Source organism: Felis catus, chromosome A1, assembly GCF_018350175.1.
Source record: "Felis catus isolate Fca126 chromosome A1, F.catus_Fca126_mat1.0, whole genome shotgun sequence".
NCBI classification, from domain to species: domain Eukaryota; kingdom Metazoa; phylum Chordata; class Mammalia; order Carnivora; family Felidae; genus Felis; species Felis catus.
This window is the reverse complement of record NC_058368.1, coordinates 8,839,707-8,857,914: the sequence shown is the minus strand read 5'-3', so window position 1 is coordinate 8,857,914 and position 18,208 is coordinate 8,839,707. Positions and strand designations below refer to the sequence as shown.

Below are 18,208 nucleotides of genomic sequence, written 5' to 3'. Positions count from 1 at the left end.
TGTAAAGAGAAGACAGCAGGCCGAGGGGAATAGGCCAGGCTGACGTTCCCTTTGCTGACCGATTCCTGAGGAAACACGGTAACGGAACCTCAAGAGAGAACTGAGATCGAGAAATTGGAACGTGGAGAATACGTGCTCTGATCTTTGGCCTAGAGTGTGGAAGCCCATCCGTCTCCATGACACCCCCCCGGTCTGGGGATCATCCCATCACTTGCCAGGTCTCCATGTTCAGACTGAGCTCTGCCATTTTATCGGCCAAAGGTGAGTGGGAATTTCAACACAGACCCCAGCATATTTAATCCACCCAGGCTTGTGTTTCTGGTCTTGTTCTATATCACAGTGTTTCATGGCGAGGCCTATGGTGGCAGGAAGCCTTGGAATGTCTGCAGAGATCTAGTGCAGAGAGCGCCTCGTGCTACCCAGCAAAGCTGTGCTGCTTCCCTGGGAGCTCTGCCTGCCCGGGGGTACCGAGACGGAGGGGCTGTGGTCACAGCTCACAACGCAGACGGATGTGTGTGCCGCCATCTGCGAAGAGTGGAGTCGAGGCCAGATTAGTGAACTGTTATGAAGCTGTCTTTGTAACAACAGAGCTGTAAAAATTATGGCGCCCTGCAAGGCCACACCAACGCACCACTGTGCTGGGTGAGATGCTTCATTTTTCCAGGCAGCTCTGCCCTGGCTGATTACGTGAGACATAACTGCTTTTGTTGCACATTCACAGGTATCAGGAAAAGACATTCTTGGCGTTCCTCGTTTTCCATGCCCTACTTACCAACTTCATCCCTGACGTTTGCAAGTTCGATTGACAGCTCTTTTTCTTTCACAAGGGCACTTTCATTCTGAAAAAAAAACAAAACGGATACCGAGAGTCCCCTAGTTTTACGCCAGATAAGCCCCTGTGACATGTTTAATTAGTGAATCATATTAAGCAAATATTTATGAGTCTAGCCCTTAAGGAGATAATTTTCTCATTATATAAGCATAGAAAAAAAAATTACAAAGCCAAGTCCGACTCATTCATTTGTATCACATTCAACTCACAAAGCTCGCAATCTAATAATAATAATAACCCTGCTCGCGCTTTTCACTCTACTGCACCGTTTATACATCAACCTACAATCCCTTCTTTGCTCGTCTATGCCCTGCATGGTAATCAGCTGTTATGTATTATTACACACCGTTAATTATTATCACTAGTATGAGATTTTTGAGCATGGAAACATCCACACAACCTTCTTCTGGCGGGCGAATGCTAATTTTACCAACTGTCTCCTTACACGTACCCTTCTGTCCGTATGTACGTGGTCGGCTACCAAATAAGTAATGAGCAGAAAGCTTAACGTGAAACATTTTTTTTTTTTGTAACGAGATCAACACCAAAACTTAAGGTTTCCAAGTTTTTTTGTTCCACTGTGTGCATCACTAGAAGGAACAAGACGAAAAGTCCCACGTGAGGTACTATTAAGGGCAAAGGACACCATTTGTAACCACACGGCCCCTGAGTTGTTTTCAGATCATATATATTCTATGACATGAAACAGAGAGGTACCTGAATATATGCTGACTTTCTAATCTGGGTTGAGTCACCAGAAATAGCTACATTTGTTATGATTTTATTGTTACTAATAATAACTAGAAAAGGTGTGCTATATCAATTCTCTTCGCGTTAGAGATACCAAAAATGTAGGCCTTCAGAGAAAGTCTCTTCATTCGGTTAGAATGTGCTCCCAAAGCAAACATTTCCAAAAAGGGACTTGAAGCTAAAAATTGTACCAGATCTCTAGCATGAATATCATCAGGGTCTTGTGAATGTTCTTTCCTGATTAACCTCCTTTGACTTTGATTACAGCACCTCCAAAGAACCTGTTAACCTACCTCAAGGATGAAAGAAGTCATGAAACTCGCCGTGAAGAAAAAAAACTCAAAAAAAAGGAAAAAATGGGGGCGGGGTGGTGGTAACACGCAGATCTAGGTAACACGTGTGCTACTTTGGGTTGATGGGACGGACGGTCTCAGGTCATCCAAAGGGCATTTGCTACACAATGTCATAATTTCATAGTACCCAAATAAAACTCGATTTGTGTGATAAACTGACAGCTATTTTAGTCACGGGCATCAACAAGGATTAGCTCATGGTTCTTTTAAGAATAATGTAGCAATAACGCATCCTTTGAGGGACGGTGGGCCCCCATTTTATTCATAAAGCTCTCTCCTTCCATCCCAGCCCTCAGCATCCTTGCCTTCCCTAAATCTGAAGTCTAGCAATCACACCCGAGAATAGATAGTTTCCTAATCACTAAGGGATGCTGCCTCTATGCCAAGCCCGCTGCACAGGGTTATAAAGAGGGTTGAAGAAATTAATATATGCAAAGTAATTAGTAATTAGAAGTAATATATGCAACCTGGCACGTGGCAAGCTCTTTATAAGTGTTAGTCGTTCTTAGAAGTCTTTTCTTTCATTTTATTTGCAACTGACTAATATCCTATAGATACTAGGGTCTTATCCACATTAACGATCTAAATGTGTTTAGGAATATGGCATATTCTTATGCTCTATTCTTTGCTTTGTTTTGCTTTTTGAAAATGCCTTCCTGGCTCTGCCCTGATTCTGTTCTCAGTTCGAAGTCTAGATACCTGGGGAAGCGTTCTAATCAGGTAGACCACAGGGATTCCCTGCTTGCTCCAACACAGCATAATGTGGCCGGCTGACTTTCAACGTGTTACTACAAATTAAGAAAACCTGGAATTCCAGAGTGGCTCGCTTTCTGTATTCACCCTGAAAGGATCTTAAACTAGTGAAAAAATTAACTTGTTTCTCCTATCAAGAAACACCTGGCTGGCTCAGTTGGTAGAGCATGAAACTCTTGATCTCGAGGTTGTTAAGTTCAAGCCCCACGTTGGGTGTAGAGATTACTTAAAAAAAATATATATATATATATATATATGTATATATATATATATATACATATATATATATATGAATAATAATTTTTAATCCTCAGTTCCTAAGCACAGCCAGAGAAGTGAAGTAAAGCTGACCCTTGACCAACATTGGTTTGAACTGGGTGTGTCCACTCCCACTCCAATTTTTTTTCTTTTTTCAAAATTGTTTTAAATTTTATTTATTTTAGAGAGAGAGAGACAGAGAGCAAGAGTGGGGGAGAGAGAGAGAGAGAGAGAGAGAGAGCGAGCGAGCCTCAAGCAGGTTCCATGCCCGGCACAGAGCCCGATGTAAGGCTTCATCCTCCCATAACCCTGGGATCATGACCTGAGCTGAAATCAAGAGTCGGACGCTCAACCGACTGAGCCACCCAGGCGCCCCTCGAATTGTTTTCAATAAATACAGTATAGTACTGTAAATGTATCTTCTCTTCCTTGTGATTTTTTAAATAATAATTTCTTTTCCCTAGTTTATTATAAGAACATAGCATATAATACAATATACAAAATGTGTTAATCAACTGTTCTTAGTAAGGCTTCTGGTCCACAGTGGGTTATTCGCGGTGAAGTTTTTGGGGGAGTCACAAGTTATTCACAGATTTTCTACTGTGCAGGAGTTGAGCACCCCAATCTCTGGTTCTTCAAGGGTTAACTCTACTGTACTTATCAGTCTCAAAATAGCATTATTAAAGTATTCACAGTCAGAGTGCTGACAGATGCAAAGACTCAGATGAGGTTAGGCAGTGAACGACCAGAACTTAACAAAACCCCACAAACCAACTCTGATTTCTAACATGAGCCAACGCTTCCCCCAGCTCCCAACACCCACCACCCCCACCCCGGAAAGAAGCCCTGGGCAGATGTGAACAGTGTCCTGCCCAGGGATCTCCCAGATCACAGGAAATCACGCTACACTTTCCGGCCACAGGAGAATGAGACATTTGGGGAAGGAGTGGCTTGGAGGCCCAGTGAGGAGACCGTGCTGATTCTGGTAAAGATTATGGGCAACCTTCAGACCTGAATCACTGTTGTGAAAAGCTACCGCTAATACTGACAGCCAGGCTGGACCCACCCATCTTCGCTTTAGGGGAGACACAAGTGAGAGAATAAAAGAAAAGGACCAAGAAAAGAAAGGGAGCAGATGGGAAGAGAAGAGAGATGGAAGGGGAGACAGGAAGGGGACGGGTGAGACCATAGACCCTGCACCCTCTCCACAGGAAGGGGACAGGTGAGACCATAGACCCTGCACCCTCTCCATCTGGGGAGACAGTGATGCGGAAAGAGTGAAGGAAGACAACCCAACTCGACCTCAACCTTTTGCAAGCATAGCCTATAGAGCCAACTGCAGTTTCAAACTACAGTCATCAAATGGCTTACCGAGGAAAGACTGGCTGTTAAACATTAGCAACAAACCTGAAGGCTTAAATGTCAAGGTAAACAACTAAACTCTGGTAAGGTCTAGCTAATGACAGCATTAATATTAGTGTGAACATTTCCAAACACTTCGCGAACGTGAGGCACAGCGCTGGGTAGGCCCTTTCCGTCACTTAGTCCTCCAGGTGAGGCTGTCAGGTGGGTGCTGGGTTCTATTTCCCTGCGTGGAGGATGAAACTGAAGCTCCAGGCTAAGCAAGCCGCCCGCGCACGACTGGCTGGGAAGCGGTGAAGCCAGAGTCTATTACAGACACAGCCTCAGGATCCAAACTGCACCAGTTCTCAGACTGGAGAGGAGCACTTATCGGTGGTCAGTGTCAGCTCCTCACCACTTTTTCAGTAAAAAAAATTCCCTGGCTGCATTCACACCCCATCCCACCGTTGGAACTACCTGCCTTCGCCCATGGTATGGATTTGTTGGCCGCTCGCCAGTACATTTCCAGCATGGCCTGCCTGAGGCTGTAACTTCTGAGAGGGTAGCTGTTCAGCTTTCCCCAGCAGCTATCCCTAACCCCTGTGAATCCGTTCCTCCCGAAGATGCTGACTCAGCCCAGCTCTGCTCGCTAAGGCCAGCCTGTGTGGGTTGGCGACAGTCCTTTCTTCTTAAGTGCTTCTTTTTGAAATGATACCAACCCTTCTGATTTATGAATTTTCTGCATCAATTAAGTTACTCTTTGTTTCCTGAAAGCTAAACCAGAATGACTAGTGCTGCCCTGCAGTGGAGTGAGTCAACAACAACGAGGACTGCAGGAACTCTCTTCCTTAACGCAAGAAGTGAACTTCAAGGAACCTTCCATTCTCTCCTCCTGCCTCAAGTTACTCTGCCATCCATCATGGCTCAACAGATTCCAAAGGTGATCTCGCAAGGCCGTTAGGTTCTGTTGAACACACAGGAGGAAGGCGGCCCCAAGGACTCCCTCTGAAAGGGTCTCATGCCACGATTCCCCTTCGCTCCCCAACCTAAGCCGGTCCGGCGCGATGACGTGTTGGGATGACTGAAATATGAGCACGGCCCCCTCTGACGGCCCAGTGTGAGATCAGTGCTTCCCTACATGGGGAATGAGTGGAAAATTCCTAACTGGTGCCAAGCACGAGCTCCTGCTTTCACTCTAAAGGTCTAAAAATAGAACTCAGTATTAACCATCCAAACGATCCCGGTGATACAGTCCAGAAATCGCAAAGTCTAAAAGGCCATTCCTCTAAAATTACTGTTTACTCTAGGACAGGCTTAACTGGAAATGGACCCTTGGAGAACATTCATCCAAGCCCCATACCAACAGCTGTGTCTTCTTACGCACCTCTTTTATTTGGTCACGTACCTCTCTTTTGCACACTGAGTTCTCTACTCTTTTTAGCGTGATACGCTGTATTCACAGATGGAATCCGAGATGAGCTATCCCCATGAAACGTCCAACTCTCCCCCTCTACCTCTAGCCCTAAACACACCGCTGCAAGCCTGGCACAGTGAAGCCTGTACTTCTCACATATGGCTCTCCACGCTAAGGTGCTCAGCGACTCTTGCCGAATGCCACCATGAATCTCTCCTAGCTACACAAACCTGGCAAAGCCTACAAACCGCTAATCGTGCCACTGACTTCAAGTAACTGGATGTGTGGCCAAGCCCGAAGCCGGCCTGCCACACTCTTGTCATTTTAACATGCTTCGTCAACGGGAGTTACCTGTTCGGCTGGTTGATGGCACCCATGAGAACTTGGTGGTAACAGGGAGTGAAAATGCCACTCTTTGTTAGCGTCACCCACGTGATTCTACACTAAGCTCCCTAAGCTCCTCCTCAAATCGGAAACCAAAGGAACAGACTAGTCACTATGAGACCAGAGGAAGAAGGAGCAGGAGGAATGTGGGAGCACCCAAGGTAAGAGCCAAGAGAACTGTGACCCTAAACAGCACCTGAGGCTATTTCCGGGAGCCTGTGTCACCCCCATCATATGGGCCCTTCTCTTTTCCTTGCCAGGCTCCTGCCTCTGGTCTGTGATTCACCCTGAAGGGGCACTTGATCAGCTACAAGGGGGACTGATGACAATTTTGTAAACTTCACTGCAGTTTCTAAGTGTTTTGATCAGCTCCTGCTTCCCCCCACCACATTTTTCTTTAAAAAGACACACACGTGCCCAAGATGATGTGACTTTGATATGATGAGTCAGAAGAAAGAGTGTTTGTACTGGGCCCTCAAATATCTGTTGAAAAGAAATGAATTGATAAATGGAACAGTACTCTACCGTCAAAATAGTAATTTGGCAATAAATTAATTGTAATAAATAAATAAATAAATAAATAAATAAATAAATAAATAAATAAACACACACACACACACACACACACACACACATTAAAAAATACATACATGTAAGTCCACAGACTCCCAACAAATTTCTAATTTTTCCTATCTTTTTAGCCTGCCCTGGAGTCAATGCAGATAAAAAAAAAAAAAAATTCAACCGTGCAAAGCTAGGCCACCTTTTCACAGGCTAAGCAAAAGAACCATACAGGGAATTAAAGAAGAAACCTACAGAATTCTGCTATTTGAAGAAACTTCCAGATCCTTTTTATTGTGACTTGTGGAAATTCAAAGTGAGATACATACGTGCACATGAGATCACAAAGGGGTTAAGGAATGTTTCATTCTTCCTGGAAACAATATTGCTTTTCACTCATGGCTCTGTGAGTTCAGGTGAGGGCTTAATTCTACGCGGCAGAACCCTGTTTTAATACGGAAATACTTTCTTTCGTATTTCAAGATGAACCAGCCACAAGGTGACATCTCCAAGGCTTCTGTGTTGTTTTCAGACCACCGTTTGTGAATGCTGCGTTCAGTTTCAGTATCAATACTGTGAAGCTTGGCTAGATTCATAATATAGCTCCGTGGAAAATTCCTTTGGGAGGTGGACTGACCTTTTGTTTTTCATTTCAGTTATTACGGCTTTAAGGCAGCGCCGACGGCATGCTTCCACTTCTTCGATAAGTATTATTTCTTTCACATATAATTAACACAGGCCACTGTATTTTTCTACCAGCTTTTCTCCTCGGCAGTACAATTTAATAGAGACTGGCCAAGGCAAGTATCATTCACATTTAATATTCTTAAATACATGTCATTGTCTACTTGTATGAAAGATAAGCAGAACCACATCTTGTTTTAAAAGAAATCAGAAGGAATAAACTCAGAGTGCATCATTCTGACCTTTTTCCTGTGCATTTGTGATCGCAAAACATCTAGCTGCCTAAGAAGCCGCACTTAATAACTCAATGCCATAACCCACCCGGATTATCAACTGACAACTAGAAAGGACAGGGTCTTGTGGGGCCCAAGGTGAAGGAATGTGAATCCAAAGACGCAATGCTGGGAAATTCTGGATCCCAGAGTAAGCAAAACAAAGGAAGATTAGCCAGTGCCATGATTTTCAATCCATTTATTTATCACTTCAGAGGTTCTTTGACCTTCTCGGATTTTCTCTTATTACCTTCCCAAATTTATTACTGTCAGATGCCAGATGCCTGGGAGGAACAGTGAGGTGCCTTCTCCTAACTGCCACCCCCACCAAGAATTTAGAGGAAAGGTAAATAAAACCAGCCTTCGAGATTAACATCAATGCATGTAAGGTTAGGGTGGAGATATGCTAAGTAACCCCTAAAGGGGCGAGCAAGACTAAGTGACTTGTAGTAGAGGGAGAAAAAGGAGTCTTAGAAGACACCAAGGCAAGTGACAATCATACAGGCCTTCTCAAGTGCATTTCTAGCTAGAGGGGTGATGGGACGTGGACATATAGGCTCTGAGGCCACCGAATGCCTAAAGACCATAACTTGCTGGCTCAGATTCCATTCTTATCAAAGCCTCTTATGAAGCTAGACTTTTGAATCTAAAAAGAGATACGTATTTATCAGCCTTGTTACCATTTGTCAGTTGCATTTCTCACTGTTAAAAAACAAGTTGGCGTTCTAGTTTACATCTAATTGATTTCTCTCAATAACTCAACATTCCTAAGAATGACTAGCTCTGGAAGGTTAAGGGCAAGGAGTTTCTGTGTGTGCAGAGCGGCCGGCTTGATCCTGGACCAGCCGAGTCCACAGGTGAACAGACTCTGAAATCCATCGGGGTGTTCCAATGGCCTCTCTGGGTCACACTTTTCCTTTCCAAAATACCTACAGAGTGAGTCTTTCCACAGATCGCCTCTCTGTTCAAATCCCAAGATGGATTTCTACTTTCTTGCAACTCAAGTTAAAAAACGTGGGTCTGGCTTTCAGCCTGGAAAATATTTCCCCACACTCCCTCTATGCTTGGATTTCCTACTGTGTTTATGCTCATCTTTCATCAAACTGGGCTAAAGTACCTTTCCTCATGCACTCCCTGCTTAGAATTGCATTCCCGCTCCTCACACAGTTCATTAAAACTCCACCCCCTTTCTCAAAGTGCGGTTCATGTGCCATTTTTTCCAAGAAACCTTGCCTAGGATTCCAGCAGGGATTTCTCCTTTCACTAGATTCCAGAAACAGGTCCGGCCAGTACCACATAACTTTCACACTCCAGGCTTGCACTAATGTGTTAATTGCTCTACATGTGTTATTGTTGCCTACCCCGTTTGTAATTTCTCTGGAAAAGGTGAAAGTACAACCCAAGGAATAACTGGTAACTCCACAGGTCAGGTTGTGCCCTTCGGAGAATTCTTTGATAGCCCCCATCATAACTGGGCGATAGATATTATAAATACTGTGAGTCGGCAAGAAAGTTGTCAATGAATAGGTTTTTTGAAGAGGTGAAAATACATACAGCACAATCGGCTTTTAAAAACCATTTATTCACCTAACACATTTTCATTCGTTGAATAACCCTAGACAAGATTCTGTAGTTTCTCCCAGTGAATGAATATGCTAAGAAAGCATCTCAGGTTTATATCTCTTAGCCCTATCTCTGAAACTATTACTTAAAAGTATCTTTAATTGTCCGTTGACTCTTTTCAGAACATCTTTAGCTGCACTAGAATTAAGAATGTTTTAACAGTCACAATTAGGGTCTCAAAATTGAGTTTTTAAATCCTGTATCCATATAAACTTCTAAGGAATTCTTTTTTTTTTTTTTCTTTTTCTTTTAAGGTTTATGCGGCTGGTCTGAAGTAAGCAGAAACAACTTTATCAACAATTTTATTAGGCCTCTTTCAACGTTGATGTTGGGATTGTTAGAGCTCGTGAACAGACTGATGGATTTTACCGTGGGATTTAAAGGGGCTGGAGACTGGAGCGGAATCCCATAACGCTCTCCCCATCCCACGCCTGGCCCAATAGGTGACCGCTGAATAAACAAGTGATTTTGGCATACTGCCTGTGAAGGTACCCTGAAAAGCAGACGGCTAAATAAAATAATGACTTTTTTAATCTTAAAAAAGGAAATCCTCAATTCCTCACGTGAGCACCTGGGAATTTACAGTTTCAAAACCTCCCAGGGGAATAGACTCTGAACTATGGCAAAAGACAAGTCAAGAAATGTGGGGGTACACATAATGAGAAAGTTGATATGTACACTAAGTTTTCATCAGGAAAGAAGAGTCTCTATTATGTTTGGGGTTTTAAAGTTGAAACATTTGAAAGTTACTTAAACATCACTCTGGCTGGAGAGATGAAGTATTACTTAGTTGTCTCCCAACATTTCCACATTCAAACATGACACAGGAATAGAAAGTTACTTTCACGAAATTGATTTGAAACAAAAAAGGAGGAGTTCACTTTAAACTATATTTTCTCAAAGGTCTGCAGATTACAGCTTCTATTTCTAAAACTTCTGTACCACGACTCAGGAAGAGGAACATTATAATATTGTCGTGCATGGAGCAAACCCTTCCCTTTTATTATAACTATGGTTACAAGGCTTCCTTCAACACCTTTTTGTGACCGCTTCTCTTGAAAGAAGGCTTCATGGCTTCAATATTGGATTTGTAGACAATTGAGTGCAAATGTTTTTTATTTCTATTTGGTAAAAGCTCATAAATGTACATATAAATATTTTAGTTCGCACTCATGGTAGTCGAAGCCAAACCCATTGAAATAGTTACTCTTATTGGAACAAAAGTACTGGGTGGGTAACTTTTCAAATATCAGTGCAATTTTCCTAGGTCAAAGTTCACAAACAGAACTGATAAGAAAGATGTTCCCAAGTGGCCTCCTTGTAATGTGCTTTGTATTAAGCTATATATTTTCCTTCACCTGGTCACATATGATACCTCAGGCTATCTATGTAGCTGCTGCCCACGTGGGTAGAAAAGAGGCAATTTCAACCCCTTATTAAATCCCATTTCATGCGTCTTGGAAAAATCCAAATGTGTGTGAGAAAAAAAAAAAAATCACAGAGACAAGATTTCCTGCCAACATATTTCTAGTAGTGAAATTAACAGCATCCCCCAGGGGCACCTGGGTGGCTCAGTGGGTTAAGCACCCGGCTTCGGCCCAGGTCATGATCTCACAGTTTGTGAGTTCGAGCCCCGCTTGGGGCTCTTGTGCTGACAGCTCGGAGCCTGGAGCCTGCTTCGGATTGTGTGTCTTCCCCTCTCTCTGCCCCTTCCCTGCTCATGCTCAGTGTCTGTCTCTCAATAATAAACAAATGTTAAAAAACAACAACAACACATCATTCCCCCATCTCCCTGTGAGCTCACAGGCAAATGTCAAAGGCAAAGAAAGGCTTTGTGTTGGAACTGCCACACCGCTCTGGCTTGCTCCTTCCTGCTCTAGCCTCCGTTCCCTGGCTGTGACTCTTCCTTCCAGTGAAGACTTGAACACACCCTTGGCCTCTCCGGCTCCTTAAGGTTTCACCTCTCTGGGACACCCCCCTATGCCACGCAAAGAAGCACAGCGAAGACAAGCCTACCGGTGCTTTCTTCTCTGACCCTAAGAATGTAAATGGCAAGGATGGATGCCGCTGGTAGAAACGAGTGGTAAACTTTGGAAGTTAGCGGTTGGCCAGAAGAAGCCTGCCTAGCTAAGCTCAATTCCCCGCCGGAACGTCTGGGGTTTCACGGGTACCTTAAAACGCACTAAGAATATTCCAAGGCTTTCTCGGCGCTCCGGATTTCAAGACGTTTGCGCGGAGCCTTAGGGTTTCGGGAATATGCAACAGCTAGCTGCCTGTGCGACTGGAGGGACAGGGGATTATGTAAGGCACTGCAGGGTAGGTGAGGCCGACCGCGTCTGCGGACCGCACTCACACCTCAGCACACGGGCACCAGCAAGGGCAGCCTGGGGCTCACCAACAAAGCGCACACACACGCGAGGGAAGAGGGACAGAGGCGGCCGGCTCAGGCTTCCTCTCTGCCCGTGCAAAGGAAGGGGGGAGGAGGAGGAGAGGGAAGGCAAAGTACCGTCTTGTCCAGGCACTGAAGGCAGTTATAAGGCTTGCAGCAACCGTGGCCCATCCCGGCAGGCTGGCTGGCAACGGGCCCTCCTTCATTCAGCGTGTCAGCGGCTGACTCCTAAGGCGAGGTGATGGCTCTGGCGAGAGGGGTGCGCCGCCGGGAGCTGTCACAACTTCCATGTGGCCCCCTCGGCTACCTTATTTCTCCTAATAACTTCAGGAAGCCGCAGCCCGAGGGAACGGGAGGAGGAGCGCGGCGCGGCGGCCGCGTTAGGATCCCGCAGCGGGGAGGGGCAGGGCGGCAGCCGGGAAGGGAGGGTCACTTTGCCACTGGAATCCTCCGATGGAGGCAAGTCAGTCGTCGCAGAACAATCGAGCATTTCCCGGGGCCAGCTCCCCCGGAGGCCGGCGAGCCCGCCCTTCCCGGGAGCCGCGCCGCTCCCACCCGCCCCGGGCGCGGCCGCGCCTCTGCGCGCCGCAGACACGCCTGGAGAGGACGCAGCCAACACAAAAGAAGAGCCCGGTCTTCCAGGAGTACTCGGGGCTGAGCACTACGGCAGGGGCCCGGGGGGACTTGGCTCCGCGCGAATAGCGGCTCTCTGCGTTCCCGGCAAGTACAGACATCTACAGGGTGCAGGGCGCGGTCTTCCCTCCAGCGACTCCTGGTCTCCGGGACCGGTCGCCGCCAGGAACCACCCCCCCCCCAGCCCCCCCCCCCCCCCGATGGCTCAGTTTCAGATTCGTGGGCCACGAACAAATTTGCCCGATTCGATGCAATCTTTGTAACGGAGATAGACTCGTGAAGTCGCTGGCCCAGGCCGACAGTCACAAACCACGCGAGTGGCTTAAGTAATTAAAATCGGGGTTTGGGGCACGTCTTTCTCCTGGGGGTATCAGCATAAAAGCCTTAGAGGGCTTGATCTTTCCAGGCAATTCGGAATTTTTCAAACCGTTAAAAATCAAAAAGAGAAGGGGATGGAGACAAAGGTTTGTTTGTTTTTCAGAAGAGACGTGGTATCTAAAAATATATTTATGTAATCTTAAAAAAAAATTTTTTTTAATGTAATCTTAAAAGAACAAGATGCAAACGTTTAGGAGGTAACTTTGTATTTCCTGGTAACTCAAAGGAGAACTCCTGATCCTGAAATGTACCATCTGCAGAAATAAACAATCACCTTTGCCCACGAAATTTGCCTAAGACTATGAGCAGACAATAGTTGTAACATTAGATAATTTTACTAACTTGAGATTTCCCAAGGAGATTTTAATTAAGGAGCACAGGCTATTTCAATTTGCTTGGACAGAGGACAAGGATGTCGGGTGATCAAACATGAACAGACTGAAATGTCTGCCTGAAACTTGAAACAGTAAGCTTAAACCTTTCTTCAAAGCTAGCAGGTAGACATTGTATATCAATGATACTAAAAAAAAAACAAAAAAAACCCAAAAACCTAACACGTAACTTGGAGCAATTCTTTGTTAAGGCAATATAGCTGTCCTTACCAAAATTGTATGTTTGTGTTTATTTATTTAAATTAAATTCCTATCAGAATTTTAAATGTACATCTATCTTGGGGCCCCTGGATGGCTCAGTCCACTGTATGGAAAGATGATACATTGTTGAGCGAGAACATAAAGTTTTATAAAACACAAGGCAAAACTATACCCATGTACATATTTGTATATGTCTAGAAGAAAGCTTTTGGGAAAATGCACAGTGTTCATATAAGAACATCCTACCCTTGGGGAATGGGAAATGGAAGTGAGAGAGCAAATTTCCACTTCTTTTTTTATTCTTTAAACTTTTTTGACGTTTATTTACTTTTAAGAGATAGAATGCGAGTGGGGGAGGAGCAGAGAGAGAGAGGGAGACGCAGAATCTGAAGCAGGCTCCAGGCTCTGAGCTGCCAGCACAGAGCCTGATGCGGGACTCGAACTCACAGACCTGAGCTGAAGTCGGACCTTCATCCGGCTGAGCCGGCCAGGTGCCCCTCTGCTTTTTTTTTTTTTTTTTTTTTTTTTTAACCCTCTTTCGAGCATGCATTACTTTTATTGTTTGAAAACAAAGTGGACTGGTGGAAGGCAACAAGCACCACCCAGCTCTGTCGTGTCAGAGGCACTCAGCTCCCTCCCTCTCACACAGGCTTGTCCTCCTCAGCAGGGAGCCTGGGCACTCCTCTCAGAGGGAGAGAAATTCAGGATAGCCTGAGCTGAAACACGGACTGAGAGCTATTCCTGGGACTTTTGCAACCTTGGAAGAAAACCTCTATATTGCAAAACCTCCTCTATATTGTGAACCCACGTTCACAGCAGCATTGCTCACAGTGACCAAAGGTGGAAATAACCCATGCGTCCACTGACTGGTGAAGGGACAAACTAAATGTGGTACATCCATACAATGGAATATTATTCAGCCTTACAAAAGGAAGGAAATTCTGACCACATGAGCCTCATGGACATTAAATGAGATAAGCCAGTCACAGACAAATACTGTATGATCCTGCTTAGACGAGGTACCCAGAGCAGTCTGATCCATACAGACAGAAAGTAGGGTGGTGATTGCCAGGGACGGGGGAGGAATGGGGAATTGTTTCATGGGTACAGTTTTGGTGTTGCAAGATAAAAAGAATTGTAGAGATTGGCTGCACATAATGTGAATGTGCCGATGCCCCTGAACTTCCACTTAAATGGTTAAAATGGTCAATTTTATGTTAGGTGTATTTTAACTACAATTATAAATTAAAAAAAAAAAAAAAGTGGTGTCTTGCATTCTCCCTGGAAACAGAAAGTCCTGGCAGTATAGGTATCTGATCTAGAAGGAACCAGGGCTCCTAGAGGGGATGCCTGGTCCCAGATCTGAAGCAGGAAATATCCTAGATGAGCCGGGGATACTGTGTTGTGTTCTGTACTTTAATGATAAGGCAAAGTTCCTATTGTAGAAGGAGCCAGCAGGACTGGGGAGGCTCTAAGAAGCTAAACGTCTCCCCCACAGTGATGTAAAGCATGCTTTCTTTGGCACAATTGTCTTTCTGCACCACAAGAAAAGGTTTCTTTCTCAATTAGAATTTAGATCGCACCGTACTAGAACATTACTTCTTGTTCTTGGATGATGCATGAGCCTACTTGCTTATACAGTGGCCCACAAGAGATTAGGATGGGACTCGGGAGGCTGTACAAGAAAGCCAGGACTCTGCTTCCCTTCTTTTTTTAAAATTTTCTTTTTTTTTTTTCAACGTTTATTTATTTTTGGGACAGAGAGAGACAGAGCATGAACAGGGGAGGGGCAGAGAGAGAGGGAGACACAGAATCGGAAACAGCTCCAGGCTCTGAGCCATCAGCCCAGAGCCTGACGCGGGGCTCGAACTCACAGACCGGGAGATCGTGACCTGGCTGAAGTCGGACGCTTAACCGACTGCGCCACCCAGGCGCCCCACTGCTTCCCTTCTTGTGCAGAAGGCACTAAGGGCTGGAGAGTGGGGTGGCCATGCCCATCCGCTGCAGTGTTGCTGAAATCTCACATGTGGTAAAGCCCACGGTGCAGATAACCCAGATGTCGAGAGAGGCACCAATGTCCTAGAGTTGTGCCATAACTCTTTCTGTGTAAGTTAAAAAGCTTCAAACATACTCAAGAAGACAGGGATAAATACAAAGGACCTTCACATACCCATTTCCAGTTTCTTTTTTTTTTTTTTAACGTTTATTTATTTTTGAGACAGAGAGAGACAGAGCATGAACGGGGGAGGGGCAGAGAGAGAGGGAGACACAGAATCGGAAACAGGCTCCAGGCTCTGAGCCATCAGCCCAGAGCCTGACGCGGGGCTCGAACTCACGGACCGCGAGATCGTGACCTGGCTGAAGTCGGACGCTTAACCGACTGCGCCACCCAGGCGCCCCTTAAATTTTTTTTTTAACATTTATTTATTTTTGAGACAGAGAGAGACAGAGCATGAACGGGGGAGGGGCAGAGAGAGAGGGAGACACAGAACCTGAAACAGGCTCCAGGCTCTGAGCGGTCAGCACAGAGCCCGATGCGGGGCTCGAACTCACGGACCGCGAGATCATGACCTGAGCTGAAGTCGGACGCTTAACCGACTGAGCCACCCAGGCGCCCCCCATTTCCAGTTTCAATAGTTGTCAAGATTTGGGGATGCTTCTTCCAAGCCCTTTTTTTCCTTTCCATCCATCCATCACCCAGAGTTAGCAATCATGGGGATTTTATCACTTTATTTCCACCTATGCCTTTTATGTCCTTTGTTAAACTATTTTGAAGCAAAACGCGAACACTTCAGTGTGCATTGCTAAAAATTATGAACACTTTTATATAATCCCAATGCCATTGAAACACCGAACAAAACTGACAGTATAGCTTGGCATCTAATGCCTCGTTCATAAAAACTCTTCCTGCTTTCTCAAAGAAAAAAATATCTTACAGTAGGTTTTCTTGAGTCAGGACTCAAACTAGGTCCACATATTACATTTGATGTTGCCTCTGAAGCCTCATTTATCAAAAGCAATGCCCACTTCTGCCCTCCCTCCCTGCCCCCTGCCGTTGACTTGTTCAGAAACTGGGTTGACTGGCTTGTAGAATGTCCCACACTCTGGTTTTGCCTCTTTGTTTCCTCATGATCCCATTTGACTCATTCCTACCTGCCTGTAAATGAAATGTAGTTCTCGTGGCTGGATGAGATTCAGGTTTGATTTATTTGGGCAACAGTACCTGAGCTGTGATGTGCACATACTATGACATCCCATCGGGAAGCACGCCATGTTCCATTTTTAGTGACGCCGAATGGCTCAGAGGTGACAGCCTCACCTCCTCCTCTATAATGTTCCCCATCAACCTTTCATCTGATGGTTTCATCTGTTAATGATGACTTCTGAATCGATTATTTCACTGGGACTTACAACGGGATGTTCTGGTTCCATCATCCTTCTCCATTTATTAGCTGGCATTTCCACGCAAGAAAAAAAATTTTCATCATCAACCAGGGTGATTTCATTTCCCTGCAATACAGTTTATACAGGAACGATAGGATCAATGCTGAATCCTTTCCCCTAAAGTGCCAATGTTTTGAATGGAGACTTGGCGTTGGGATGATACCGAAGGAGGTTTTTGCTTTCTCTTGCTTTTACGAAACATTATAAACATGTTTTTACGTGACTGTACACAATGTGTCTTAGTCGATTGCATTTATTACCCTTTTTATTTTATTCTATTTTTAAAAATATTTTTAATATTTATTTTTGAGAGAGAGAGAGAGAGAGAGAGAGAGAGAGAGAGAGGCAGAGAGAGGCGGGCAGAGGACCCAAAGCGGGCTCGGTGCTGACAACAGAAAGCCCAGTGTAGGACTCGAACCCACAAACCGCAAGATCATGACCTGAGCCAAAATCAAGAGTTGGAGGCTCAACTGACTAAGCCACTCAGGCACCCCCAATATTCTTTTTAGATGCTACATTTATTTCCTCTCTGGCTAATGGGAGCACCTTTTTGTTGGCCCCTGGGTCCTTTGGACGTAAGTCTATCTTCCTTCCTTTCTGACACAACACAGTATCCCTGGCTCATCTAGGATATTTCCTGCTTCAGATCTGGGACCAGGCATCCCCTCCAGGAGCCCTGGTTCCTTCTAGTTGGGAATGAGAATGAGGGGCCTAATCTGGGACCTGTTTGTTGTCTTTTAAGGGCCACCTGGTGGGAGGAAGATTCCCCTTGAAGGAAGTGGTCCCTCCTATAGACAAAATGTCCTTTGAAGAGGTCACTGAAGATATTGGGATGGAGCCCTGGGCTAGGGCGAGAAAAAGGACAGCTCCTTCCTTTGGGGCATTTAGAAGTGGAAAAATGCTCAGTGAAACTCACTTTGAGGGAGATAAACTGGACTCTATAACACAAGGGCAAGCCAAGGGCTAGGTAGGGAGGTTCTCTTCGCCTGAAAATTTTCTAAGGAGTCTGCAATGTGTCTGCATATCTGAAAAACAAGACTGAACTTATTGAAGGCATATATAACGGGGGTTTAGACTACTGTGATTTGGCATAAAAGGAAGCTGTGACCTCACAAGCTGATGAAATCTGGGGCATTTTAATGGTTCTCAATGTTTTAAAAAGTTTGACATGGTTTTAATTCCCTGCATATTTTCTTGCACTGGAATAGGAATGAACATTTAGATACGTTAGAAGTCCTATTGATATGTGTCTCCAGAGAAAATCTTACAAACACTCTACGTTTTGGAGCCATAACTAATAATGAATCTTCCCTGATCATTAACAGATGCCAGGCACTGTGCTTAGTTAGGACTTTGTGTGCAATGGCTTGTGTCACCTTGAGTAACACTGGGTAACAATGTAAGATAAGCCCTAATACTGCCTGCATTTTGCAGATAAGAAATATCAAGGATCACCCAACCTAACCTGTCAGGTGAACATGAAGTTAGGAAATGATAGAGTGGGGTCTTCAACTCAGATCTGACTCCAAAGCTTATGTCTTCAGCC

At 44.9% G+C, this 18,208-nt stretch overlaps 1 protein-coding gene across 3 annotated transcripts in view; it reads right to left on the bottom strand.

Moving 5' to 3' along the window:
• MTUS2 (microtubule associated scaffold protein 2) overlaps positions 1 to 18,208 on the bottom strand; it is a 394,139-nt gene that overhangs the window by 58,666 nt on the left and 317,265 nt on the right. For 2 of the 3 annotated variants that reach the window (XM_045047752.1, XM_045047789.1), the window contains exon 8: positions 773 to 839. In XM_045047752.1, coding sequence (XP_044903687.1) covers positions 773 to 839 — 67 coding nt within the window. Of the gene's footprint in view, positions 1 to 772; positions 840 to 11,731; positions 12,069 to 18,208 lie in introns of those variants that run through there. The other variant, XM_003980274.6, reaches the window with a different exon arrangement.